General features: G+C 33.6%; 5 protein-coding genes across 9 annotated transcripts; all 5 read left to right on the top strand.

Annotated features, from left to right (window-relative positions):
• The first annotated feature begins 52 nt into the window (after positions 1-52).
• LOC135835642 (farnesol dehydrogenase-like) lies at positions 53-4,372 on the top strand. 3 transcript variants are annotated; one of them, XR_010556928.1, is made up of 8 exons: positions 53-713; positions 794-968; positions 1,041-1,167; positions 1,312-1,447; positions 1,567-1,710; positions 1,793-1,854; positions 4,031-4,096; positions 4,258-4,372. XR_010556928.1 is itself a non-coding variant. In XM_065350000.1 (7 exons), the coding sequence occupies exons 1-6, from the start codon at positions 582-584 to the stop codon at positions 1,832-1,834; spliced, it is 756 nt and encodes a 251-aa protein (XP_065206072.1). In that variant the 5' UTR covers positions 53-581; the 3' UTR covers positions 1,835-1,854; positions 4,258-4,372. The 3 variants fall into 3 exon arrangements, 2 of the variants coding, with proteins under 2 accessions (XP_065206072.1, XP_065206071.1); XM_065350000.1 differs by lacking the exon at positions 4,031-4,096; XM_065349999.1 differs by lacking the exons at positions 4,031-4,096; positions 4,258-4,372 and having other exon boundaries at positions 1,793-2,047.
• A 140-nt stretch (positions 4,373-4,512) lies between these two features.
• LOC135835641 (farnesol dehydrogenase-like) lies at positions 4,513-6,995 on the top strand. Its single transcript, XM_065349997.1, has 6 exons — positions 4,513-5,109; positions 5,186-5,360; positions 6,053-6,179; positions 6,328-6,463; positions 6,607-6,750; positions 6,842-6,995. The coding sequence occupies exons 1-6, from the start codon at positions 4,978-4,980 to the stop codon at positions 6,881-6,883; spliced, it is 756 nt and encodes a 251-aa protein (XP_065206069.1). The 5' UTR covers positions 4,513-4,977; the 3' UTR covers positions 6,884-6,995.
• A 3,265-nt stretch (positions 6,996-10,260) lies between these two features.
• On the top strand, positions 10,261-12,824 carry LOC135835643 (farnesol dehydrogenase-like). The gene is made up of 6 exons (XM_065350001.1): positions 10,261-10,455; positions 10,544-10,715; positions 10,888-11,014; positions 11,417-11,552; positions 11,677-11,820; positions 11,908-12,824. The coding sequence occupies exons 1-6, from the start codon at positions 10,324-10,326 to the stop codon at positions 11,947-11,949; spliced, it is 753 nt and encodes a 250-aa protein (XP_065206073.1). The 5' UTR covers positions 10,261-10,323; the 3' UTR covers positions 11,950-12,824.
• A 513-nt stretch (positions 12,825-13,337) lies between these two features.
• LOC135835638 (esterase FE4-like) lies at positions 13,338-19,313 on the top strand. Of its 2 annotated transcripts, none has more exons than XM_065349993.1 (10): positions 13,338-13,608; positions 13,721-13,879; positions 14,499-14,661; positions 14,767-14,952; positions 15,021-15,217; positions 18,072-18,237; positions 18,320-18,504; positions 18,596-18,734; positions 18,847-18,958; positions 19,074-19,313. In XM_065349993.1, exons 1-10 carry the CDS (start codon positions 13,426-13,428, stop codon positions 19,237-19,239), a joined length of 1,656 nt encoding a protein of 551 aa, XP_065206065.1. In that variant the 5' UTR covers positions 13,338-13,425; the 3' UTR covers positions 19,240-19,313. The 2 variants fall into 2 exon arrangements, with proteins under 2 accessions (XP_065206065.1, XP_065206066.1); XM_065349994.1 differs by having other exon boundaries at positions 18,847-18,998; positions 19,074-19,209.
• A 1,197-nt stretch (positions 19,314-20,510) lies between these two features.
• LOC135835640 (venom carboxylesterase-6-like) lies at positions 20,511-23,732 on the top strand. 2 transcript variants are annotated; one of them, XM_065349996.1, is made up of 10 exons: positions 20,511-20,876; positions 21,027-21,166; positions 21,269-21,418; positions 21,530-21,697; positions 21,784-21,969; positions 22,050-22,246; positions 22,590-22,943; positions 23,028-23,169; positions 23,253-23,382; positions 23,481-23,732. In XM_065349996.1, exons 4-10 carry the CDS (start codon positions 21,673-21,675, stop codon positions 23,644-23,646), a joined length of 1,200 nt encoding a protein of 399 aa, XP_065206068.1. In that variant the 5' UTR covers positions 20,511-20,876; positions 21,027-21,166; positions 21,269-21,418; positions 21,530-21,672; the 3' UTR covers positions 23,647-23,732. The 2 variants fall into 2 exon arrangements, with proteins under 2 accessions (XP_065206068.1, XP_065206067.1); XM_065349995.1 differs by lacking the exon at positions 20,511-20,876 and having other exon boundaries at positions 20,894-21,166.
• The last annotated feature ends 1,965 nt before the right edge of the window (positions 23,733-25,697 follow it).

Genomic DNA, 25,697 nt, shown 5'->3' with positions numbered 1-25,697 from the left:
GTTTTTTTTTTTCTTAAATTAATGTAGTACTTAAAGCAAAAAATAAAAATAAACAGTTGATCATGTAAGGGAAAAATGTTGAACATTAACACAATACCTAGGTACGTAGAATAGATACGGGCAAACATGAAAAAAAAAAATACGCGGACCACATTTTTGTAGGTTTCTGAAAAAATGTAAGCCCTACCTATCATCCGGATGAAAAAAAAGTTATCATTCAGAGTAACTAAATGATCCTTAACTATTTTTTTATAGGCACGAATCAAAATATTTATAATATTTCGATAATGAACGTTAACGTTAAATTCTCTAGGTCAAGCTAATTTTTCATTATCATCCATACTCGTGGGCGTTTGTGCCGAAGTATGAAGTTAATGAACAGGTTTCATGGTATTTTCCCCCTCCGAATTTCATAAACAATAAACAAATATCATCACAATGAAGTGAGCTGTCAGTTACAATGTGTACTATATCTATCTATGCACTATACGAATGTACTCAGGCTGCGAATAAAATTCGTGAAGTGATAACGTAATTTCGGGATAGGTGTAGTAGGTCTAGGTTCTTGATAAATTACTAAAATGGAAAAATTCGCCAATAAAGTCGCTATTGTGACCGGAAGTAGCTCTGGTATAGGATCAGCGATTACCACTGAATTGGTTAAACATGGAGTTCTCGTCGTCGGTGTAGCTCGAAGAATCGATAGATTGAAGGTAGGTAATTTCTTATGGAGGTATGTAAAAAATTTAACTCATTTTCAATCTTATAAGTCCCTACTTATTCTTTTGTTCAGAAAATTGCTGATGACTTGAATGAGCCTGGAAAAGCAGCTAGATTTTATCCTTTAAAATGCGATGTGACGGTTGAAAGTGAAATTGAAAAATCATTTAAATGGATTACGTCAGAAATCGGTCCTGTTGCTATAATGGTGAATAATGCTGGGGTGTTGAAACCGTCTCTTCTGAAGGGTGACTAACTTTATCTTTGTGTGCAATTAATGCCTGGGTAGGTAAATATAGTTATTTTTTTTTTTTTTTTAGATGTTACTGCAGAAACCATATCTCAAATATTTGACACAAATGTAAAAGCATCCATCCTATGGGCGAAATTGGTGGTCGAGAGTATGACAAAAAATTCCATCGAAGGTCATATAATCAACATAAATAGGTATATACATACACACGTGTTTTCTCAATTCATATCTTACATATAATTACAATATCCTACGCAAAAATAATTTTGTCAATTAAACGTTCAAAATGTTTTAAATTTTCATCACAATGCGTGTGTATTTCATGTTACATGTTTCAGTGTGGCTGGTCATATGATATTAGGTTACAAGCCTAATTTAATTCAAGTTTATACCGCTTCAAAATACGCTCAAAAAGTTTATTCTGAAGGGCTACGAAGGGAGCTCGTCAGCCAAAATGCGGATATCAAAGTTACTGTAAGTATACACCCTACGTATGAATAATGTAAATAATAAGTAGGTTTTTTTCGAAGATAAAAGTAGGTACCTGTAACTCATCAGCTATTCCGCTTGTTCTATTAAAATTTCATTTATAGAACTTGAGTCCGGGAGCAGTACTCACTGAAATGTTGACAGAATTTGAATCAGCTGCAGGGTCATTACCGGCAAGCAAAATTATAGCACCGAAAGATATTGCTGATGCTTGCATTTATGTTTTAAGTACTCCTCCAAACGTATTGGTAAGTTTTGGTAGAAAAAATTGAAAAATTTTGCAAAGTTACATATCAAATAACTTATCTTATTTAAAAATATAAATTTCAGGTATCCGAACTCACTATAATGCCTCTTCATCAAGAAGTATGATAAAATTTTCATATCTATAGGTATAATAAATTCATATATCCGCCTACGCATTTATCTGCTTCATTTGTAAATTAATTCATCGAATGAAATAAACATTTTTATACTAACGATGAATGGTATAGATACCTACCTATCTGCTTAAATGTATTTTTAAAAAAGGTGAGTAGGTACGAGTATGTGTATGTGTAAACAATTAAAAATCTATATGCAAATCTTTCGTATTTCAATTCCTCATATCTAATCTATTACCTAATTCAAGACAAAAATCTGAAGTACCTACAACGTTGCATTTGCCACATTTTGAATTTTAACTCGTTATAAGAATTTTACTTAAATGAAGGGTGATTCCATGTCAACTCAACCAAAAAAAAGGCAATTTTGAAAGTCATGCCTTTCGATTTCGCTCAAATTTTTTTTACAATATATACCCACCCAGTAAGTAATAACCCCGCAATTACTTTGGTACGTCCCAGCACCTTCAGGGGGCGGGTGGGGGGCTTCCATTATTTTTACGTTTTCTCGAGGTACTAAACTTCAGCAGTCCATTCCTCCAAAACTATGATACCTTGATCAAAACTGATTTCACAGTTCAAAAGGGCATTGCATTTAAAACTTTTTAAGCATTTTGAAATTTTCAAAAGTTGAAAGTTAAACTTTCAAATTTCAAAATAGCGCTGTAAATGGGAGCTACCATAAAATTTTGAAAAAATTTCCACAAATGAACATTTTAATGCTTTTTCGAAATATTCAAGTTTCGAGATGGGATCTCTTAATGGTGGGGGAGCACCCCCACCCCCAATTTTGGGTGAAACTTTCGAAAGAAAATCTGGGGCATGTGATATATCGAATTGTATGTTTTTGGTAACACTGAACACGAATATGACGTCAGATTTTTGATAAGACCCCATCCATGGCCCCCAGCACCTCCCCAAAGGGGGTGAAAGTTCGAAAAAGTGTTTTGTTCGTGTGACACATGGAATAGTATGTTTTTGGTGACGCTGAACACGAATATGACGTCAGATTTTTGATTGGACCCGTCCACGGCCTCCAGCACCTCCCCAAGGGGAGTAACCACCAAAAAAATGATTACATTCGTGTGACAGATGAAATAGTATGTTTTCGATATCGCTGCATGAACTCGAATATAGCCATAGTTTCTTGAATCGACCTCACCCATGGCCCCCAGAACCTCCCCAAGTCTAAAAGTCCAAAAAAATTGTTGGGGGCCGTGGATGGAGTCCAATCGAAAAGCTGACGTCATATTCGTGTTCAGCGTCACCAAAAACGTACTATTCCATGTGTCGCACGAACAAAACACTTTTTTGAGCTTTTACTCTCTTTGGGGAGGTGCTGGGAGCCATGGATGGGGTCCTATCAAGAATCTGACGTCATATTCATGTTCAGCGTCACCAGAAACATACAATTCGATATATCACATGCCCCAGAAATTTTTTCGAAAGTTTCACCCAAAGTTGGGGGTGGGGGTGCTCCCTCACCATTAGGAGATCCCATCTTGAAACTTAAATATTTCGAAAAAGCATTAAAATATACATCTATGAAATGGTAGCTCCCAATTACAGCGCCATTTTGAAATTTCAACTTTCAATTTGAAAGTTCAACTTTCAACTTTTTAAAATTTCAAAATTTCTCAAAAGTTCTAAATGCAATGCCCTTCTGAACTGTGAAATCTATTTTGATCAAAATATTACAGTTTTGAAGGAATGGGCTGCTGAAGTTAAGTACCTCGAGACAATGTGAAAATAATGGAAGCCCCTCCACCCATTTTCAGCCATTTTGGAGTTAGAGTGACATCTCAAAAAACCACTCTTGCGGTGTCACTCTCGAAATCGGCTCAAATGTGGATAAACTCGTTAAACAGGTCCAGGTCGAGTGTAATATACAACTCGATTTTTAGCTGCCCAACTGCATATTCAAACATTCTGAAGCAAATTCAAAATTCTGGAGAAATTGAAAAATCGCGCTGGAGGCTCCAGAATGGCTGGAAATTGGGAAATTTGGATTTGGGAAATTAATATTAGTTTGGCACTTATTTTGACCATTTTTATTGATCAAGTACGTACTTTTTTTTAAAAAAAGCATAAATCGCCACAAACAGTCAATTTTGAATTATCAAAAATTCGCCAAAAATCGAAAAATGAACTTGGACAGCTGAAAATTTGGTTTTGGGTGTTTTAGACTATGCTCTGTCCAAAAATCGTGGTCCCGTTCAAATCGGAGTGTGACACCTCAAGAGGTTCCCTTGTAAGTATAGGTAGATATCTAGAATTCTAGATCGATTAATGCCACTTTCTTTGTGTTTTAATATTGCAGGCCATATGATATTGGGTTATGGGTTTCGTGCATATGTTTAGATAGGTACTAGCTCACAGATGTGCATACCTAATATTAATTTTTGTTTACAGGTAACAGAACTCACAATAATGCCCCTTCATCAAGAAATTTCATGAAATTCGTAACTAAATTTGAGCGTTTGAGTATTTTAATATTTTGTAACATTAAAACAAATACGATAGTGTCGTCCGTTGATTTTTTTTTCAAATTAATCTAGTGAAGCAAAAATAATAAGTGAGCAGTTGATTGTGCGAGGAAAAAATGTTGAAGATTAATGCAATATCTATCTATCTACGTAAAATAAATACATTGCATACGTAGATAAAAAAAATTAACTACGTAGACAAAATTTTTGCATCTAAAAAAATATGCATCATCCAGATGAAAAAATACTTGTCATTTAAAGTACATATGCCTGAGTGATCCTACACTTCTTTTTTTTTAAATAGACACGAATCAAACATTATTTTATATTGTGTACTTAATATTTCGACAATGACCGTGAATTCTCTAGGTCAAGTTGATTTTTCATAATCATCCGTACTCGTAGACGTTTTTGTGCCGACGCGACGTATGAAGTTAATGAATCAGGTTTCGCGGAGTTTCCCCTCCGAATTCCATAAACAAATATACTTAATCTCAAATGAAGTCGAGAGTTGTCGGTTGCAATGTGTACACCATATCTACGTACCTATTACGAATACATTCAGACTACGAATAGAATTCGTGAAGTGATAACGTAATAATTTCGGGACAGTAGGTCTAGGTCTAGATACTTTATAACCATTAAAATGGAAAAATTCGCCAATAAAGTCGCTATTGTGACCGGAAGTAGCTCTGGTATAGGATCAGCGATTACCACTGAATTGGTTAAACATGGAGTTATCGTCGTCGGTGTAGCTAGAAGAATCGATAGATTGAAGGTAGATAATTTTTTATGGGTATGTAAAAAAATCAACTCATTTTTAATCTCAAGTCCCCATTTACACTTTTGCACAGAAAATTGCTGATGACTTGAATGAGCCTGGAAAGGCAGCTAGATTTCATCCTTTAAAATGTGATGTGACGGTTGAAAGTGAAATTGAAAAATCATTTAAATGGATTACGTCTGAAATCGGTCCTGTTGCCATACTGGTAAATAATGCTGGGGCGTTGAAACCATCTCTTCTCAAAGGTAAGTTCTATGGTGCTTATTTAAAAGTTCTTTTTAACTCTGTTTTGTTAATTACCTACCTTACTGTGAAAAAAAATTTAATCAACTCACTCGTTTGCGTTTGTTTTTATTGTTAGTCAAGTGATGGGTGATGAACTGATGATTGATGTCAAAAATCGTCACTGTATAAAATAAAAAGTGTTCAAAAATTACAAACGTTAGTGATTGCATTTAAATCTACATTAAGTATAGTCTCTTTTTGCAAACGAAAAAAAAATCAGTTCTTTCTTTCCATAAAAAAAATAAAGAAAGTTCGATAGTTTGACTAGAAAATTTTAAACAATAAAAAAATTAACTACCTATCCAAAACTAAATTTTTTTAATGCATATTTTAAATTTTTTATTTATTTTATTGGAAAATGGCTACGGAATTTTTTCAAAAATTTGCTCAAGATGAAGTAGCCCAGGTAGACATAATAAATTTACACTTTTCATCTAAATGATCAAATCAACCGAAAATTTATCAATTTTAAATATATTTTTCGATATTTTTTCTTCATTTTATTTTTTTTTACAAATTGTAATGGAGATAGAACTCCGGGTATTTGTATTTAAATATTTTACGATCACCTACTTACCTTATTTTTTGGTGAGCAATATTGACGCTTGGGAAGGTACCTAGTTAATTTTTTTTTATTTTTATTTTTTTTTAGATGTTACTGCTGAAATGATATCTCAAGTATTTGACACGAATGTGAAAGCAGCCATGCTATGGGCGAAATTGGCGGTTGAGAGTATGACAAAAAATTCAATCGAAGGTCATATAATCAACATAAATAGGTACCTATGTGTACACGTGGTGTTTTCCCCATTTATATCCTACGTTATTACGTCCTACGCGAATATACTAACTTCATCAATTAAACGTTCAAGATGTTATAAATTTTCATCACAATACATATTGTGTATTTTGTGTAACATGTTTCAGTGTGGCTGGCCATGTGTTACTAAGTTACAAGCCTAATCCACTTCAAGTTTATAGCGCTTCAAAATTCGCTCAAAGAGCTTATTCTGAAGCACTACGAAGGGAGCTCGTCAGCCAAAATGCGGACATCAAAGTTACAGTAAGTAATTAAGAATACCTATAATACCAACCTATAAAATTAACGTAAATGATGGTAGATTTTTTCGAAAATAAAAGTGAGTAAGATACCTATATTTTATCTCATCAGCTATTCCCCTTGTTTTATTAAAATGTCATTAATAGAACTTGAGCCCGGGAGCTACTCTTACTGAAATGATGACAGAATTTGAATCAAGTGCAGGATCATTACCGGATAAAAAAATTTTGGCTCCTAAAGATATCGCTAATGCTTGCATTTATGTTTTGAGTACTCCTTCAAACGTATTGGTAAGTTTTGGGAAACAAATTTAAAGAAATTATGCAAAGTTATCAAATATTTTAAAATTTGAATTCTATACCGGTTTACATATTTTTTCAGGTATCCGAACTCTCCATAATGCCTCTTCATCAAGACCTATGATAAAATTCTCATTATAATAAATTCATAAGTATATCCGCCTAAGTAGGTATTTATCTACTAACCTAATTTGTAAAATAATTAATCGAATGAAATAAACATTTTTATAACATGATGAATTGAACAAATAAGTACCTGTGAATGTATTTTTTAAAAAGATAAATACCATGTATTTAGGTATCTGAAAGCAAATCTTTCGCATTTTATTTCCTCATCATCTAATCTATTAATTCGTTTTTTAAAAAGGCCCTAAACTTCTGAAGTACAACGCATCATTCGCCACATTTCGATTTTCAACTCGTTATAAAATTAACTTAGAATGAACTATAGGCACCTTTCAAATTTATTTATGAACAAACAATAGGTACCTATATGTACCTTAGTGCACTTCATCTTTTGTCGAATACTTGCGAATACTAATGTAAAACTTATAAAACTGTTTCAAGCTTAGGTAAGTATAAGAAACAACTCTATATTTTAAAACTATGAGCAATTTGTCAGTAATTTTCTTCAAGGACACGTAGTATGTAGACTTACCTACAGTCAAATATGCAAACTCACCGCTGACAAATTATGAAGATAAGTAGAGTAGGTATACATTAATTTATCACTATTGAACGAGTCAGGATTAAAGAGGTACCTATAGGTTCCCATCAACATTATTGAAATGTGAGTTTAAGATTAAATATTTTCAAAAACTTGCAAAGTGATTCTTTCAAAATTGCACGAAACTTACAACTGGAAGATATAATTTTAGCTAAATTACCTATCTTACAATTGGGATAATTTTTACAGCAAATTTTCAGTATTCTTACATTAGATTTCACAAAAAAAATTGAATTTTTAAGCAAAAAAATTTGAATTTAAACAAATTGAACTGCATATATAAACCTGAAGGCTGAAACACAGAATTGATTGATAAAACTTTTTTCAATCTCCTGAACCAATTGGTAGTGGTTTTGAGCTGATCTGGAGGCAATACTTTGGAGATTCTCCAGGTTCCCATGTTGGGGAAACAAATTGCTTTAATGAGTGTATTGTATAATAGAGTGTACCCTACCCTACCCAATTGACCAAACCGCAGAAAAGTTGACCTTTCAAAGAAAAATCTCGAACAGGAAAATGAAAATTTTGAAAAAGCTCAAATCTTTTATTTCCGACGAAGCAAATCTGGTACTTAGGTTAACTTAATATACACAAGAACATTAGAAATTTTTTTCAAAAATAATTCAACAACATACCTACTGGAAAAACTGAAACTGAAATTAAAAAGTGAAAACTGAAACGCAAAAGTTTTGCCATCACTGGATTTGATGACAGTAATGGCTTCAAAAAGGAAACAATGAGTAAAAAAAAAAGAAAAACAGTGGAAAATTAAAAATAATCATTCGAAGCACAAGTATGATCCTTAATTTTTAGAGTATAGTAACAAATAAGAATGGAGTAGTTATTGTTGCATTCTATGCATTTTACTGTCTATTTTACATAACCTGAATCTACACCAAAATGTAGAATAGGCTATTTTACGCGTAGATACCCAACTCTATGGAAAATACTGAAAATATCACATAGGTACCTAATTAGAACCTAATAATAAGTAACGAGCTTGGGTTACTATTATTGAAACATCTGTTGCAAGTTTTATTTATCAACTGAAGAAGATAACAACAAATATGTACCTACAAACGCAAATATAAAACCAAAACAAAGATCGCCAAATCGCCAACCATTTACTTACGTATTTTGGGCAGTGTTGTCAGTTTAAAACAGCACCATATGTTTAAAACGTTTAAAACAGTGTTTTAAACGTCGAGAAAAAAACAGACAGTGTTTAAAACAAAATTCTGTTTAAAATGGTTTTTTTTGTTTTAAACTAGTTTTTTTTTCAACTCCGATTTCCTAAAAAAAACACGTTTTTTTTTCAATTTCTCGTTGAAAAAGTTGTGAAATTGAAGGAACTGAATTTTTAGATTTTCATTCTTCTTCCGATACTTTTTTTTAAAGGCAAATTCTGTGTTTTGATTTCAATTTTTCAATATTTCTTGAGCCTTATAGCTATTTTATGACGTCACATCTTAAAAGTTGATGACTAGATAACGTATATATGAAAAACTGAATCCAAAACAAATGAATTTGTGTTAAAAACGTGTTTAAAACACATTTTAAACATGTTTAAAACACGTTTAAAACAAATGAGAATCCAGCAGTTTAAAACTCTGTTTTAAACAAAAAAAACCGTTTGTTTTGTCTTTTTTTAAAAAAACCGTTTTTTTTCCAACACTGATTTTGGGACGTTCACGACATTCCCCTGACCTCAAATTCGTTTCTAAAGTATCGTAAGTTTTCGTTAAATTACTTGTCCAATTATTTGATTTTGATTTAGGTAAATTATTTATCGTATTATTAATCAACTGGATAGTTAGTTCGTTTTTCATTTCTGTATTTTTCTAACAATTTATTACATGCGATCACATAATTATCTTCACTTATTGGAATACCTTTTAAATCGTTTTCAGCATCTCCAATTAACAAATTTTTTAAATGTTTAAATTTATCTTTAGGTTTTAAATCAGATTTGTGAATAGAGGCAAACGAAGACCAAAATTCTTTAAAATTCAGCATAATTGCCATCGAACTTTTCAATGAAATTGTCAATGTTTGTTTCTACTTCATCAAAATTGTCAATTAAATTATTATAGTTTTTGTAGGTACCTAATAGTCTTCAGTATAAGACCCAATTTTACCTTGAGTTCAGATTTGTCAATATTATTTTCGTTTAAATTGTTAATAGATAAGTTAACATTTACATTCGCGAATTACCAAATTATTGAAACAATCGTTGCAAGTTTTATTTGTCAATAGGGACGTGGCAAAAGATGGCTGCGAGCCTGCCACTTTATTGTTATCAATTCGGAGGTAACTTGTCGCCAATGATATTTAAGCGTTCACATGACGTCAGCTTCATTCAGCCAATCAAACGTTTGCTTTTGGTTTCTTACCTCCAAATTGATAAGGGAGCCAGGGCGCGGCCATCTTTTGCCATGTCCCTATTGAAGAAGATAACAACAAATACAAATGTGAATAGGTATATGATATAAAACCAAAACAAAGATCGCCAAATGGCCAACAATTTATGTATTTCGCGACGTTCATGACAGAACCTGTACTTACCTACTACCTACTACCTACTACCTGCTGAAAAGCATTTTCAAAAAAAAAAAAAAAGATAAAGTGGCTTGTAAGTGTGACGAGTACTGACCTACTGACAGGCGACATGATCGAAAATAAAAAATAATAACGAAGACATACATATTTTATGACCTAAGTAAGACAAAACCATCACCTTGAGCTGTCATAAAAATTATCAATAGGTAGTCGGCTATTCACTGCCCAGTTTTAATTTTAGGTAGAGTATACCTAGTGTGTTTATATTTTCATGAAAAATGCAAAGATTTTTCAACAAAGTAGCGGTAGTAACCGGAAGCAGCTCTGGCATAGGCGCTGCCATAAGCAGAGAATTAGTGAAGAATGGACTTCGCGTGGTTGGTTTAGCCAGAAGAATAGAGAAATTAAAAGTCTGTATCTACCGAATCAACCTATGATTGGAAACTAAGGAAGGTACATGAATACATTCTGATAAAATTTAAATACGCACCTATATAGGAACTTGGTGAAGAATTAAGTGGTAAATTTCCCGGAGAATTTCACGCGTTAAAATGTGACGTGACGAAAGAAAGTGAAATTGAATCTTCGTTTAAATGGATCACAGCTGAACTTGGACCCATTACGGTGTTAGTCAATAATGCGGGAACTCTAGGACATTCTCTGCTTACAGGTAAGTGAAGGAAAGAATCTCATTTTTTGGTATGAAGTTTTGAAAACCATCCAAGAATTAGGTGCCCATTTGAATGTTTTCAAAAATAAATTAGGTTGGTAGTTTACCTAGACACAAAACAAAAAAGATTCTAATAAGTATGTACTTCCCAACACTAATTTTCAATTCGCAGAAGTGACAGGGGAACTGATATCTCAAGTATTTGATACAAATGTAAAAGCCGCTATGTTGTGGTCCAAATTAGCTGTTCGAAGTATGACAGAAAATGCCATAGAGGGTCATATAATTAATGTCAATAGGTGAGAAGTAATTTTGCTGTTTAATTAATTGAACTACATACCTAGATACATAGATACCTATTTGTATAAGTACTGGATTCCAAAAGAATGACAAATAAGCTACACTTTATTGTGCCCAAACTCTTTTCGAAAATGAATCAACTCTTCAGTCGATTCTCGATTCAACTCATCTTGAACAGTGTTGAAATAAGCCAAATCAACTATTTTATTTCATTTATTCATTTTCAAATTGAACTCTAAATCGATGTCTCTTCCTCAACTCCTTTTGAACTTTTTTGTCCATTAAAAAAAGATTCAGCAGTGTCACTACACTTTGTACCTATTTATTTACCTATCAACTATTTACCTTTCCAGTCTGCATGAACACCACTGATTTAAAACTTTTCTTCCCATTGATAACAGTCTTGCCGGACATTACATGATCAACACCGATCCAAATCTTGCTCAAATTTACACCAGTTCGAAACATGCCCTTAAAATTTATTCCGAAGCACTACGACGTGAGCTTTTCAAGAAGCAAATCGATGTCAAGGTTACCGTGAGTGTTTCTTTTGATTTTTTTTTTGATACATTTTTGAAAATGGGATAGAATCTTAATTATTTTCATTAATGAAACAAAATTAGATTTTTACAAGTACCTATACCTCTGTTTGCACTTGCAGAATTTCAGTCCTGGTTTGGTAATCACTGAAATGACAGCTGATACAGGATTAATAACACCATCTTCGTCACCAAAGACTTATCTAATACCGAGAGAAATTGCTGAAACCATCGTACTGCTTTTAAGCACACCTCCTAAAGTATCAGTAAGTCGAGTAATCGGTGACATATCTGAAAAATAAAATATTTTGTAATAGGTACATATAAGTAATACTTACCTTTTTTTCTTTCAGATTTCGGAACTCACTGTTGTGCCAATTCGTCAAAAGCTTTAAAATTGAAAAAAAAAACACCAAAGTTTTTACCCAAAATGTATCAAAATACCTACCTAATAGGTACCATCATTTTTTTTCTTATCACTTCTGCAAGATTTTATCTGAAAAGAAAACCTTTGCAACCAGTTTGCTCCGATTGAACTGAGATTATTGGCTCGTTGAAAAAGCATGCAAACTACACCTCGAAACCAGAAGTTAAGCTGTCGAAATTGAGTTTTTGATTTTTAGCAAATTTTTGAACATCGAGGGAAGAGCTCTTACTAATTAATAACCCTTTCAATAACAAAGCTGATTACTAAATATCCCTTCCGGAGAAATTCCAGGGTGCTGGAGAACAGTAAACTTTTGATAGGGGCTGCAAATTAGCACGAAACTGGTGACGATTAATTCGAGAGACAGGAGGGTAGGTGCAACATATCTTGCCTCAAAAGCCAGTCTTCCGAATTTCATCTGAAGATTAAGGTAGGCCTAAGAACATTTATTTTTGTTGTTTTCAAAATTTCACTATACCTAATTGTTGAAAAAACAATCTCTATAGAGCTCAAAATTTCATTCTGTTGTGTAGGTGATATGCTCTTTTAATAATCAGTCAAATTCTTGCTCGATTAGTGCTAATAAGTCGCGAAGGTTTTCTAATGAGTAAGGATATAATTATGTGGTAATAAAATTAGGAAAAACTTGAAAATTACAATAAAAGTTGTAATGGGAAGTATGTACTTGTGTGTATGTGTATGTATGTATGTATGTAGGTATGTATTTGTATCTGCTAAAATGCATCAAGTACCTAGATAAACCACTCATACCTATGTGGGTATGTATTCTACCATAGTTCAATAAGATTGGCATAAAAAATTAATAAAAATATCCAATCATTCCCTTGTGATTATCAGACATACTTAGCTGAAGCTGTAGGAGTAATTTTGAAAATAAAAATATTTCATTTCAGTTAGGTAGATACTCGTACATCAATTGACTTTTCATTTAAGGACAGAAGTGATGAGTAATGTGGCGAAAGAGGAGAAAATGAATAGGTAGGCTACGTATTAAACAATTATAAACATTTTCATCAAACGATTCACCTGTCATAGTTGACAAGGTTATAAGCACACCTGAAAGAGCACGAGCATTGAGCAATTGATATGTAGGCCTATAGGTATATTATCTGCGTGTGGGTGAATAAATATTTTAAATGGCAGAATACATATACGTACTGTTACTGTATCAAGTATGTACACTTAATTAAGAGAACACTTAATTAAGATAATGTCGTAAAAAAATTTCATTTTCAATAATCATTGCACAACATGCTGTGATTTCACAACTTGCTTAAAATATGCTTCAAGATGATCACAGGTAGGTACTTATAATCACTCAAAAAATTTATAAATTTCGGCGTATACTCCGAAACAGATTAGTTCAGTCGTGAATATGATCAGTATAGGTACTTAGTAGAGAGTTGCAAGTTCGAAGTTGAAAATGATCATGTTTGTGTTTTTGTTCGCTTGCACATTGACTTCAACATATGGTTACTACCCTTCTGTGACTGTCGAAGAGGGAACATTACTGGGAACTTTTCATACCACATTAAATGGTAGTCAAGTACACGCGTTCCTTGGCATACCCTATGCTTCCCCTCCCGTAGGAGATTACAGATTCAAGGTAGGTACTTTCAATACAATTGTACCCACTTATCTATGAGAGATAGATACACAATATTATGTAATTATGGTTAGTTAACAGGTTTATTTTTTGATTCGCATTCTTGTTTCAGGAACCACAACGTCCTAAACTTTGGACGGGGATAAGAGAAGCAACATCAGTAGGCAATCAATGTTTACAAACATCATTTCCAGCCAATTTCACGGAAGACAATCACATTAAAACAATCGGAGATGAAGACTGTCTGTACTTAAATGTATTTACTCCCAAGGTGAGTAAGTTGCAGATCATAGTTTTTCCTCTTCCCATGTGAATGGGTTTCCAGTACGAATTTCCCCTGTTTTGAACATTTTTATGGCATGTTTTGACTTCTGAAATTTTCTCATAAATCCCTCGCCTTATTCATTCTAATTTTCAGCATTTTTGAAGGAGTGAGACCTGCGCCGAACGACCATAGAACGATCTTTATAATACGGCGCTTTTCTGCAGTGGGTCAAAATAATCCCTATTTTCACTCGTTTCACAATTTTTTTGATCAATTTTTCAAAATTCGATTCTTTGGTTTACATACTTAGGTAAATTTTTTATGGAAAATTGTTGATTTCAATATGAAAGAATAGGTACTTATTTTTAAATTCAGCTCAATCATTTTAATACCATTTGATCAAAACGTGGCAAAGATCGAGTCATCACCTTCAGACTCCCTGAAAGATGGCAGACTTATATGATGATAGCCCCTAAAATTATCTCTGTAGGTTGTAAGAGGTAGGAGAATAATTAGAAAAAATTGACCAATATCATTTAATTTACCATAATATGTATTACTCGCTCCTTTAATTCTTGACTTGATTTGAAACTTATAGTCCATTCTATTTTTAAACTAAATTCAGCTAGCCAGTGAAATTAATGCAGAAGCTGATTTTATGAATGTATTGGTTTACATACATGGAGGAGGATTTATGTTTGGAACTGGTAACGACGTGCGTCCAGATCGTATTTTACAAATCGATAATATCGTATTTGTTACCATCAGTTACCGACTGGGAGCTTTAGGTAAATGCATTAATCCTTCAAAATAACGACCTAAATACACGATGAACAATAGAACATGAACCTGAACTGACGCTAATTAGAATTACCTACGTGAAAATCAATCAGGTTTCTTTGCCGCTAATGATTCTGCAGCGCCGGGAAATAATGGACTGAAGGATCAAGTCGCAGCTTTACAATGGATCCAACGTAATATTCGTAAATTTGGAGGCGATCCTGCCAAAGTAACTGTATATGGGTGCTCAGCAGGCGGAGCCAGCGTCAATTACCTAATGATTTCTCCAACAACCGAAGGTAGGTAATCCGGATTACCATTTGAAAATAAATTTAAGAGCGAATTTGAGATTAACCTCTTTTTATAGGTCTTTTTCAAAGTGCAATTTCATCCAGTGGTTCTATATTGACGCCGTGGTCATTGCAGACTGAAAATGTTATGAATAGGTCTAAAGAACTGGTTTCGTTGCTGAACTGTAGACACAAACGGGTTAATACAATGATGGAATGCTTAAGAAATAAATCCGTTAATGAGATAATGGATCACGCATACAGGCCATACTTTGTAAGTATGCTTAACAAAATACATTTGCTAAAAATTGGTAGGACCCTATGTTGGGCGAATCGTGAAAAAAAATGGAAGAGTTTGACTGAGTAAATTCGGCAGAGATCTTCATTTTGCGTTAAAAGTAATTCTAAAATTTTTTTAGCTCGATGTGGTGCACCTGTTATAGTAATAAAAGATGAACAAACTCAAAGTAAGAGGAGAACGAAGTGCGAAATATTATTATTGAGTAGAGAGAAACATAAATAGCGAAGTGTAAATAAAGTAGGAGTAGATAACCAAATATAGGTATTTTTGATTAACGAGGTGAATATCTTTGACACCTGTAGTGTAGGACAGATAAGTCCCAAAAGAGGGCCTACTTTTTTTTAAAACTGGACTTATTTCGCATTAGGTAACTATACCACAAAATATCGAAAACCATTATTTCTGAAACTGGAAATAGTATATTACACAACGAGGGCCGAAAAAGTGATTTTTGACGAGGGTGAGGTTTGTGACCCGAACGAAGTGAGGGGAACAACTCACACGAGTTCAAAATCACTTTTTCTCCGAGTTTAATGAAGTACCATAATTTTTCCTAAACGAGGGTGGAAAGTACTTATTTTTACATCCGAGCGATTCTCGCGAGGTTGGAAAAGTAGTACTTTTCCAACCTCGTACTTTCCACCCTCGTTCAGGAAAAATTACTTCATTAAACTCGGAGAAAAAGTGATTTTGAACTCGTGTGAGTTGTTCCCCTCACTTCGTTCGGGTCACAAACCTCACCCTCGTCAAAAATCACTTTTTCGGCCCTCGTTGTGTAATATACTATTGGAACACATTGGTACCAATGTTTCGGTCATTATTGCAATGTCAAAGAATCAAAAAGTAGTTTAGTTTGGAATTTTGATGGATTTGGGTACTGGTACTTACATTTTTCCCAAAACAGGTTCGGTAAGGACTTCATATCTCGCCCTTCCGGAGCTAAAATTTTTTCCAAGTATAGCCTACTTTCAACTCAGAAGGTCTAGGTACAGAATTTGGCCAAAATCCTCCAGCATTTTTTTCGTCGAGATCCCCTCTATTGGTGTAGTCGTTATTGACAATAAAGGAGGAGTTGCGATAAGGCCATTTTTTGACACGACCAGCTAGTTATCGACTCAACCACTCTTAAAATGTTGTAATAAAATGTACAAAATACGAATCCGTGGTTGATTAACCCAAAATGACCATTTTTTGGGCTCCAGGGGTTCCCAAAGTTGCGAATAAAAAAATAATTTTAGGAACTACCTACTCAGTATTATTTTTAAAAACTTTTTTAGGATAAAATATCTGTATGAACCAAATAAACGTTATACGAGGTGATTTTCTTACTTTCGATCCTCGGGGGCAAAATGGGGGGGGGCTTTCAATTTTTTGAAAATTTTGGAACCATCATTTTGGACCTACCTCTTTGAATCCCGCAAAAAAGCTTTTTACAGTTCATTATTAGCATCTGAAAGACCTCTATCCTACCAAATTTTGAGCTCAATAAAAATTTTCGCCGGTACTCAAAAATCCAATTTTCCAATTTTTCGTAATTGCAATATTTTGGGAACCCCTGAAAACTAGAAACCTGCGATTTGCGCCAAACGTAACGGTTTGAGGTGTATATTCGATTACTTGAATGAAAAAGTTGGATTAACCTCCCTCTATATTCGATTCGTAAATTTGAACCCTTTTTCTAGAGCGCCCCATTTCAAGAACCCCTAAAAATGGCGTTTGTGCATATTTTTTCAAATAAATTGAAGAATTTACATTTGAAACACACTAGCAAGTGCTCGATAATTTTTCATATGATGTTTCCAGTAACTTTCAAAATTGAACTATTTTGGATCAAAATCCGTCGTCGCCATCAATGGTGTAGTTTTGTTTGCTTATTATTATAGCGTGTTTTTTGTTGTTGTTGTTGTTGTTTTGTTTGTTTTCGAAAAGACAAAATAACGTCTTCATGATATCAACGAAGTAAAAATGCCAGAATTTGATCTAAAATAGCTCAATTTTGAAAGTTACAGGGACTTGCTAGTGTGTTTCAAACGTAAATTCTACAATTCATTTGAAAAAATATGCATAAACGCCTTTTTCAGGGGTGCCTAAAGTAGGGGGCTCTAATAAAAGTTCCAAAATTACGAATATACAGGGAGCTTAATTCAATTTTTTCATCCAGATTATTGAATAATTATATACCTCAAAACGTTACGTTTGGCGCAAATCGCAAGTTTCTAGTTTTCCCGAGGTTCCCAAAATTTCGAAATTACGAATAATTGGAAAATTGGATCTTTGAGTACCATCGAAAATTTTTATTGAGCTCAAAATTTGGTAGGATGGAAGTCTTTCAGATGCTAATAATGAACTGTAAAAAGCTTTTTTGCGGGATTCAAAGAGGTAGGTCCAAAATGGCGGTTCCAAAATTTTCAAACAATTGAACCCCCCCCCCATTTCCGCCCACAAGGGTCGAAAATAGAAAAATCTCCTCGCATAACGTTTATCGGGTTCAATCCGATATTTTACGCTAAAAAAGTTTTCGAAAAAAAATACTCAGTGGTTCCTAAAATTATTCTTTATTCACAACTTTGGGGACCCCTGGAGCCCAAAAAATGGTAATTTGGGGTTAATCAATCATGGATTCGTATTTGGGACATTTATTACAATATTCTAAAAGTGTGGTTGAGTCGATAACTAGCTGGTGCCAAAAAATGGCCTTATTGCAACTCCTCCTTTGAACTGAATCAGTCACCCCTTCCTTCCTCCTCCCTCCTCTTCATTTGATTAGTAGACATTTACAAGCTGTGGACTGCAAACCCAGATTAATCATGTAACCATTTCTTGATAGGCAGATGGTTATCCGATGAATGTCCGTTGGGGTGCGGCACTTGAGATACCGCATCATGGAGCGTTCTTATCCAAAGATCCTTTGGCTTTGTTAGAAGCGGGCGAAGTAAAGCATATACCTTGGATGATTACTATGTCTGAAAATGAGGGAATAGCAATGGGATACGGTTAGATGTGGAATAATTCATGGGTTTAGATTGATGATTATTGCCAATTAAAACTTTACATAGGTAATTTTCTACATTACAGATGTGGTCCTTAACAGAACTAAAATGAGTGCAATAAACCAAAATTGGAATAAGATGATGCCGAATATATTCAGCTATAATAATATCAACTCCAAACACGAAAGAGATCGTATTAGCGCATCGATACGAAAATATTACTTTAAAAATAAACCGTTGTCAAATCAAACACTCGGGCGCTATTTCCAAGTATGGTTCATGTTTTAAAAAATAAGTACCTACCTATTTACTGAGCAAAATACCAATAATTTGGAAATATTCACTCACTTAATTTTTTTAGGCTTTAACTGATCGTCAATTTTTTAATGGAATAATTGAAAGTGCGAAGTTGTATTCTGCGGCTTCTTTGGAAGACACCTATTGTTATAAATTGTACTACTGGGAATTAAATGCTTACCCAATGTTTGAAAAATATTATGGTAAGGCTACTACATATTTTGTATCAATAACTTGTTCAGAGACACATTGGAAAAATTCTACATAATTACAAAAATAATAATATCCTTCTTTGTACTGTAATTGTGATTGAAGGATGTCCCCATTGTGGAGATGTACCTTACATAGTAAAATACCCATTTGGAACGACGGATAAGGATATGACAAGATTACTGACTTCAAACATAGTCGCATTCATGAAAAATGGGTGAGAAATTAGGGTTACCTAAGTTTATTGCGCTTCAAAAGTAAAATATATTCAAGTACCTACGATACCTAAGTATCTCGATTTCTAATATTAATAATATTTTTTGTTTCTATAGAAATCCTAATAATCCAGAGGTGAATGTGGAATGGAAACCAATTTCTGAAAATCGTGTTATGAATTGCTTAGGGATTTATTCGTACACTGTTCAAAAAATGGAAGATATCGAGGATCACAGTACAACTCGTTTTCGGAACAATCTTCTTCCACCAGCGATTTATTAATCGTTATGATGAGAATTTTGAGGATTTTTTTGTACCTAATTTTATAAAAGTTGCAATAAAAACGTTTAAATCTGTTGAAATTCCGAATTTCATCAATTATAGGTACATAATGAAAATTTCCTAATATAACTATAGTATCTACGAAAATACAGGTAAACAAAAACAATAGTAGGTATTAACTAAGTTTTACATCTAACTCATTATTCATTCGGCAAAAATTATTAAAATTAGCCTTGAAAAAAATATCAACTGCTTGGAATCAAATCTTACCATTTTTGGCCATTTATTTATGGAGCATCGAGCGTGTTTTTTAATTTCTTCAGAATTATTAAAATTTCTCTGGAAAGTGACCAAATCAATGAGCAGCTAAGAATTGAGTTGTGACTCATTTTTGAACTATTCACCAAGTTTGAGTAGGTGTCCTTAGTCCTTATGAACTTGAGACGATTTCCAGGTGGAGACTAGAGAATGTTTTTTTGTTCAACATCTTATTTACCTACAATGAAAAAAATCAAAAATTTTCTCTGCATAGTATTTATATTCCTTGCTGCGCGGGGAAATTATCGAAATCTGCACAAATGTATGTTTCTTATCTAAAACCAACCCCCTCCCCACCTCAAATTCCGAATTTAGAGAGATCGAAAATCGTGTTGAATGGTACCTATAGAATGGCTAAAAATGGTGACAATGACATTTGGATTTGGAAGTAGGAGTGAGTGAGTTTAAGACAAAATAAAGCCATTCGTACAAATTTCAAAAATTTTCCATAAAAGAGAACATTTTTGATTTTTTTCTTATAAAGAGTAGGTACTTTATTTACTTATACCTGCACAGATATGTAGAAACACATTCCAGGTCTGCGTCTGAACGAATTGGCTGAAATATAGATAAACTCATTGAACAGGCTGAATACATAAGCCACAACTTGATTTTTAGCTGTCCACATTGATTTACCTACTCGTCTTCTGGAGAAAACCGAAAAATTCTGGAGAAATCTAAAATCGCACAGGAGGCTCCAGGATATCTCGCAAAGGTGAAATTCGATTGATGGGGTTTTGATATTAGCTTCAGGGCTAATTCTCACATTTTTTTACTGAATAAAATATGAGGGCGGAAGCGAGAAAAAAAAAGAAATGTCGAAGGATTTTAATAAAATTTAGTGGAGATCTTCATTTTGAATTAAAAGCTATTTAAAAAGAATTTTAAACTGAACTTGAGCAAAAAAAAAAACTGAATTGGTTAAATAAATTATTTTAATTTAAGGACAGAATGAGTACCTAGGTACATATAACGGAGAAATAAAAATGAAAAATAAATAAACAATTTACCTACAAACGTTTATCTAAACATAGAACGGTTCAATTGCCATGAGTGACAAGGTCAAGCGCATTTGGAAGAGTGAATATGAACAATCGGTACCTACCTATAGCCATAAATAAATAAGTATTTAAAATAGCAAAATTGTACCTATTGCATCAAGCAGATAAATGTAGTCAAGAGGTGTCACCAAAAATCTCATTTTCGAAACTCATTGCACAATATTATATTACGATTTCCCAACATGTTGAAATGTGTTTCAAGATGATCAAATTCGTACGTACATATCTAATCAATGGAAACTTACTATAAATTCTGAGGTACGTCTCGAAATCAATTAATTTACTTTTTACTTAATTGCGGTTCGCGAATATTATACGTGCCAGTCGTGCCTATACCTATCACTGCGTGGAATTCACACTTCAAAATGAGTATAATTTTATTATTTTTTGCTTGTGCATTGCCTTCAGCATACGGCTACTATCCTTCTGTTAAAGTCAAAGAAGGATCACTGCTGGGAACATCCTATACTTTATCGAATGGTCGAGAAGTACACGCGTTTCTTGGAATACCTTATGCTTCCCCACCTATTGGAGATGACAGATTTAAGGTAGGTACCATTATCTACTCTCGAGTGAGTTTCCATATAAATCATATTAATTGCGAGAACAATAATACAGTTTGTAAATATTTTTCACTCGACATTTTTAAGGAACCAAAACGTCTTAAACCTTGGAAAGGGATCAGAGATGCGACCTCAATGGGCAATCAATGTGTACAAAAATTATATTCATTTAAAGATAATACTGCTGAAGTGATCGGGGAAGAAGACTGCCTGTTCCTAAACGTATTCACTCCCAAGGCGAGTAAATTTTAGATAAATTACGTAGATACACGCGAGTTCTGATAAAATATGGATTGATTTGAGCTCGAACCTTTTTTCTTTTTAAAATACCTATCTACATAATTTCAGTTGGCTGATGAAATGAATCTAGAAGACGATTTAATGAACGTTCTGGTTTACATCCATGGAGGAGGATTCATCGCTGGAAGTGGTAATGACGTGTATATCCGGATCATATTTCACAAATCGATGATAATATCGTATTCGTCAGCATGAATTACCGACTGGGGGAATTAGGTAAATGCGCAACGAAATTTTAAGGCCCACTTACTTACCTACCTACCTACCTATAATCTATAGTGATAAATTTGCATTATGTATAGGTTTTTTCAGCGCTAATCACTCTTCAGCGCCAGGAAATAATGGACTGAAAGATCAAGCCGAAGCTTTACGATGGGTTCACCGTAATATTCATCACTTCGGAGGCAATCCTGCCAAAGTAACCATATATGGATGTTCAGCAGGAGGAGCCAGTGTTCATTATCAAATGATATCTCCAACTACCAATGGTAGGCAATTAAATCGATGCTTTTGAATTCGAAAAAAGACGAGACAAGAGTTTCAAATCAACATGTTTTTTTTTTAAAAGGACTTTTCCAAAGTGCAATTTCATCTAGTGGGGCGGTACCTTTACCTTGGTCATTGCAGACTCATGATGTTCTACATATGTCTAGAGAACTGGCTTCGTCACTGAATTGTGTTTACGAGGAGGTAAACACAATGATGGCATGTTTAAGGAATAAATCTGTTAATGAGATAATGGATCAAGTAAACGTGAAATTGACAGTAAGTATTCTCATAAATATACTTGTACCTACTTAGAAGAAAAACTGAAACCTCTTTCTATTACACACTTAGAGTGAAGTACATATTCTACCTTTCTTTTACAAAAAAAAAGAATAATTTTGACTAAATAAGATCCATACCTATATAAGTTTGAACCAGGAATAAGTATCATCTTTTGTATTTTAGAAGAAAAAAATTCTATTTTCAATTTTGACACTTCCTCCCTATCATTAACTGAAACTTTAGAATATATGAATGCTGAAAAATTGTGAAAATTATGCTCGAAAATCTGGCTCTTTCGAATGATTAATTATACAATACCTAACTTTGTGTTTCTGGACAGAAAGGAGGATACCCTACGAATTTCCCCATCAGTGCGGTGATTGAAGTACCACATCGTGGAGCGTTTCTATCCGAGCACCCCCTTACTTTGATGAGAAAGGGTAGAATAAAACATATACCTTGGCTGATCACTATGGCTGAAAGTGAAGGAGCCACTTTCGACATCACAGACATGTTTTTCAACAAAACTAAATTAAATGAAGTAAATTCGTATTGGAATGAGATTATGCCGGTGATATTCAAGTATAAAAATATAAAATCCGAGTACCAAAAAGATTATATTAGTGCTGCAATACGAAAGTATTATTTGAAAAATGAACTTTTGTCGAATCAAACAGCCAGGCGTTTCTTTCAAGTAAGTATAGTTAGGTATAAGTACTCGTAGATAAAAAAAATCTGGCGAGTGAAAATTATTGCAAATGTGTGGATTCCTCCCAAGGCTCTAGGAGATCGCATTTTTTACAATGGGATAATTGAAACGACGAAATTATATTCCGCAGCTTCCTTAGGAGACACGTATTGTTATAAATTGTATTACAGAGAAACACCTTCTCATCCAGAAAGTAATAGAAAAAACTACGGTCAGTCTAAATAAATATTTTGGTTCAGTAAAATTTTTTTTAGAAAGGTATCATTTTTTTTGTATACCTATTTATTATGCAAGGTTGTCTCCATTGCGATGATGAATCTTACATAATAAAATACGATACTGAAAAGTTCGAGTGGAAGATCAAGAAGGATCCAGACATGCGAAGATTGCTAACATCAAGCATTGTTGCTTTTATGAAAAACGGGTACGAAATATTCTTACCTATTTAAAAATAGGTACTTAATAGTTTTGTTTCAAAATCAATATTATTGATACTGATATAGGCAGATAATATGTTTACAGAAATCCAAACAATCCAGAAGTGGAGCTGAAATGGGAACCTATTTCTAAAAATGGTGTTATGAGCTGTTTAGGGATTTATTCGTACACTGTTCAAAGAATGGAAGATATTGAGAATTACAATACAACTCGCTTTTGGAAGAGTCTTCCGCTGATGCCAATTTATTAATCGGACGATGCGATGTAAATTTTTAATTTTTTTCATATTGAAAAATGTCGAAACAAAAACGAACTGAATTAAACTGTTAGTTCCCAGCTTCTTCACTTCTTGGGTTACTTATGTTGATACTTAAACTTATAAGGAAAAGTATGGAAGAATATCTCAAGTGAAATTTTACTTGCCGGAGATGAATCTCAATAGACAAAAAAATTAAAGAAAGGTCGAAAGAACAATAAGAACATCCAAGAGAAAAATTTCAAGAGATGAATTTTACTTCACAAATTAAATTTAAAGACTCTTTTCTATATTAAAAAAAAAAACAAGCTGAAATTTGTTTCATTTTGATCTCATAAATTGATTGGTTGCAGTTTGATACAATTTTCAACAATTCGGTATTCTCCAGCGGATTTATGCAGTAAGATTCGTATCTATATTTTTCCTCCAGCTATTATATTAAAAAAAAATAATAATAATAAAAAAATGCTTTCCACGCAAACGACCCGAGTACATTTGGAATTTTTAGCCCTTAAAAAATCTTTCAAAAACATAAGTTTGAACTGGCAAGAATAAATTCAGAAAAATTGTGCCCTAGTACCCACTACCTACATAAATCAATTGAATCAATTCAAATTAAAAAGTCACAGTACCTACTACCTACATAAATCAATTCAAATCAAAAAGTCACAAGTTCAGTTCAGTGTTGCAACCAATTTTTTTAAAAAAAAAGAACCAGTTTTATCGAAAAAGATAAGATCTGAAATTTTATAAAGAAGCTTTACTTATTTTTTTTATGACAAAATGGATCAAAATGTCTCTATTTTACCTTTGAGTTGAAAAAAAAATGAAAAGTAGGTAGGTAGGTACAAAATTATTTTAAAACTTTTACAAGTTTTTTTTACAAATATTTCTTGAACAAAGAATCGTAATAAAAAAGTCATTGCTTCTAATAAACATATTGATAAACAGTATTTTTTATCAGATAGGTTCATGTTGGTTTGAACTTCTGGACATGAATTTTACCTGTGTAGATCACCCGGAAAATGTGTCAGGGGTTCCTAAAATGGTGAAATCCTATTTTTCAAATAAAAATTATAAAACATAGAAAAATTGACGAATGAAACATTCCGAAAAAATTATCAGCGGTAGGAAATATGACCCTACAGGTAGGTAAGTGTAAATTTTTTAAGCCAAATTTTTGTAAAAAATGGGGCTATTTGCGGTTGGCCGGACATTTTTATTTATAAGTTTCAGCACATTCAGCAGGATGGTGGTTTTTACATTTTATGACCTGGAGCCTTTTCTAATTGATCAAATAAAGTCAAACTTGAGGAATGGAGTTCTCTTGGAAGCTAAAATTGACCCCTGCAGTTTGAAGGGTCAAAGTTGAAAATTACAGAAAGGTCATTTTTTGGAAAAGCATTATTTAGCCCCAAATTAATGAAAAGAGTCCGAATTCATACCACTGGTGAGTATCGCCATTGTGAACAACATATCCAAATTTCAGCTTCCTAGGTGATCCCCACCCCATTTAAGGTGGAAAAGACCTGATTTTGACCCTATTTTTGACCCCACCTCACTCTTAAAATTGACCTAAGGTGCCCCGATGTCCTGCATACAATGGGACGATGCCACTTGAGTGTATTTTGCAGGTTTCAACCTTCCAACCCTATTCGACCCCTCTCCAGGGTCAAAAAAGTGGATTTTTGTGACTACGTATTTTACATGTTTTTCGACTTTTAGGAAAGCCTACAGCCCCTCCAAATTAACCTAAAGGGGTCCAAATTTTCACAGTACATTGGAAGGATGTACCCGAACTGTCTTTTGTAGGTTTCAAACTTCTAACCCTATTTGAGCCCTCTCCAGGGTGAAAAAGTGGATCTTTCAGCTTTCATCTATTTTCAAGTTTTTTTTTCAACTTTCAGAACACTCTGTAGCTCCTTTGAATTGACCTAGAGGGTCCAAATTTTCACAGTACATTGGGAGGATGTACCCCAAGTGTCTTTTGCAGGTTTCAGCTTTCCAAACTCATTCGACTTCCTTCCAGAGTCAAAAAACTGGAT

The sequence above is a fragment of the Planococcus citri genome, chromosome 2, assembly GCF_950023065.1.
Source record: "Planococcus citri chromosome 2, ihPlaCitr1.1, whole genome shotgun sequence".
NCBI lineage: Eukaryota > Metazoa > Arthropoda > Insecta > Hemiptera > Pseudococcidae > Planococcus > Planococcus citri.
This window is presented reverse-complemented; position numbering and strand designations above follow the sequence as displayed.